Source organism: Gekko japonicus, unplaced genomic scaffold (genome assembly GCF_001447785.1).
Source record: "Gekko japonicus isolate JY-2015 unplaced genomic scaffold, Gekko_japonicus_V1.1 scaffold257, whole genome shotgun sequence".
In the NCBI taxonomy this organism is placed as follows: domain Eukaryota; kingdom Metazoa; phylum Chordata; class Lepidosauria; order Squamata; family Gekkonidae; genus Gekko; species Gekko japonicus.
Window position 1 is genome coordinate 602102 of NW_015171509.1, and position 935 is coordinate 603036.

General features: G+C 68.8%; 1 protein-coding gene across 1 annotated transcript in view; it reads left to right on the forward strand.

Moving 5' to 3' along the window:
* The first annotated feature begins 463 nt into the window (after window positions 1-463).
* CAMK4 (calcium/calmodulin-dependent protein kinase IV) overlaps window positions 464-935 on the forward strand; it is a 111082-nt gene continuing 110610 nt past the window's right edge. The window contains exon 1 of the mRNA XM_015419322.1: window positions 464-822. Coding sequence (XP_015274808.1) covers window positions 656-822 — 167 coding nt within the window. The 5' untranslated portion in view covers window positions 464-655. The remainder of the gene's footprint in view (window positions 823-935) is intronic.

Genomic DNA, 935 nt, shown 5'->3' on the forward strand with positions numbered 1-935 from the left:
GCCGCCAACGGAGCCCCAGTCCTCCCGCATGTACCTCACATACACACCGCCCGCGCGCTCCGGCTGGGTGGCAGGGAGGAGGGCAGTGCTGATTTGAGCCCGGGACTGCTGCCAGGCGCTGCCTTGCCTTGGTGGGTTGCGATGGCAGCAGTAACAACCCACTCAGTGCGCGAAAGGCACCTCTGAAGCCAAGGCGTTTGGTTACTTCCCTTCTTTCCACCGTCCCCCTCGGTACATGGGCAGGCGGGCGGGTGCGCGCGCGCACACGCCCCGCCGCCTTCACTCCGGCTGCAACCCTGGCCAGACAGACCGGCTCTCCTCCTGCTGCCTGAGGCAGGGGTCTTTCCTCCCCTCCGAGGCGACGCCCCCCACTCTCTGGTGCGCGCACGTGCGTGAGCCGAGAGCGCGCGCTCCTCCTGCCGCCACCTCCCGCCCCTTTCGCCTTCAGTCAGTCCGAGCGGCTCTGCCGGCTGCCGCTGCTGCGCCCGGCTGGAAGTTTGGCTGGCAGCTCCGGCTCCCCAGGCAGCCGCCGAGAGCCCCGCTCGGAGCCGGAGGCAGGGGTGGAAGCGCCGAGCCATCCGCAAGCCGCTTTGGCGCTCTCCTTTCTCCTCAGCCCGACGGACACGCCGCCGCCGTTGCTGTCTCCAACCGCAGCATGCTGAAAGTCACCATGCCCTCCTCCTCCTCGTCTTCGTCGTCTGCTGCCTCGGGTAGGGCTCCGGGTGCTGCTCCTGCTGGCTCCACTGCCCCCGACTACTGGATCGACGGCTCTAACCGAGACACCTTGGCCGAGTACTACGAGCTGGAGTCAGAGCTGGGAGGGTGAGGAGGCGAGAGGTTGCGCGCCGGAAGAGCCGCAAGGCGAAGAGGGGCGGGGCGGGAGTCAATGAGAGCAGTGCCGGGGTGGGGGGGGGGGGGGAGGAGAAAACCAACGC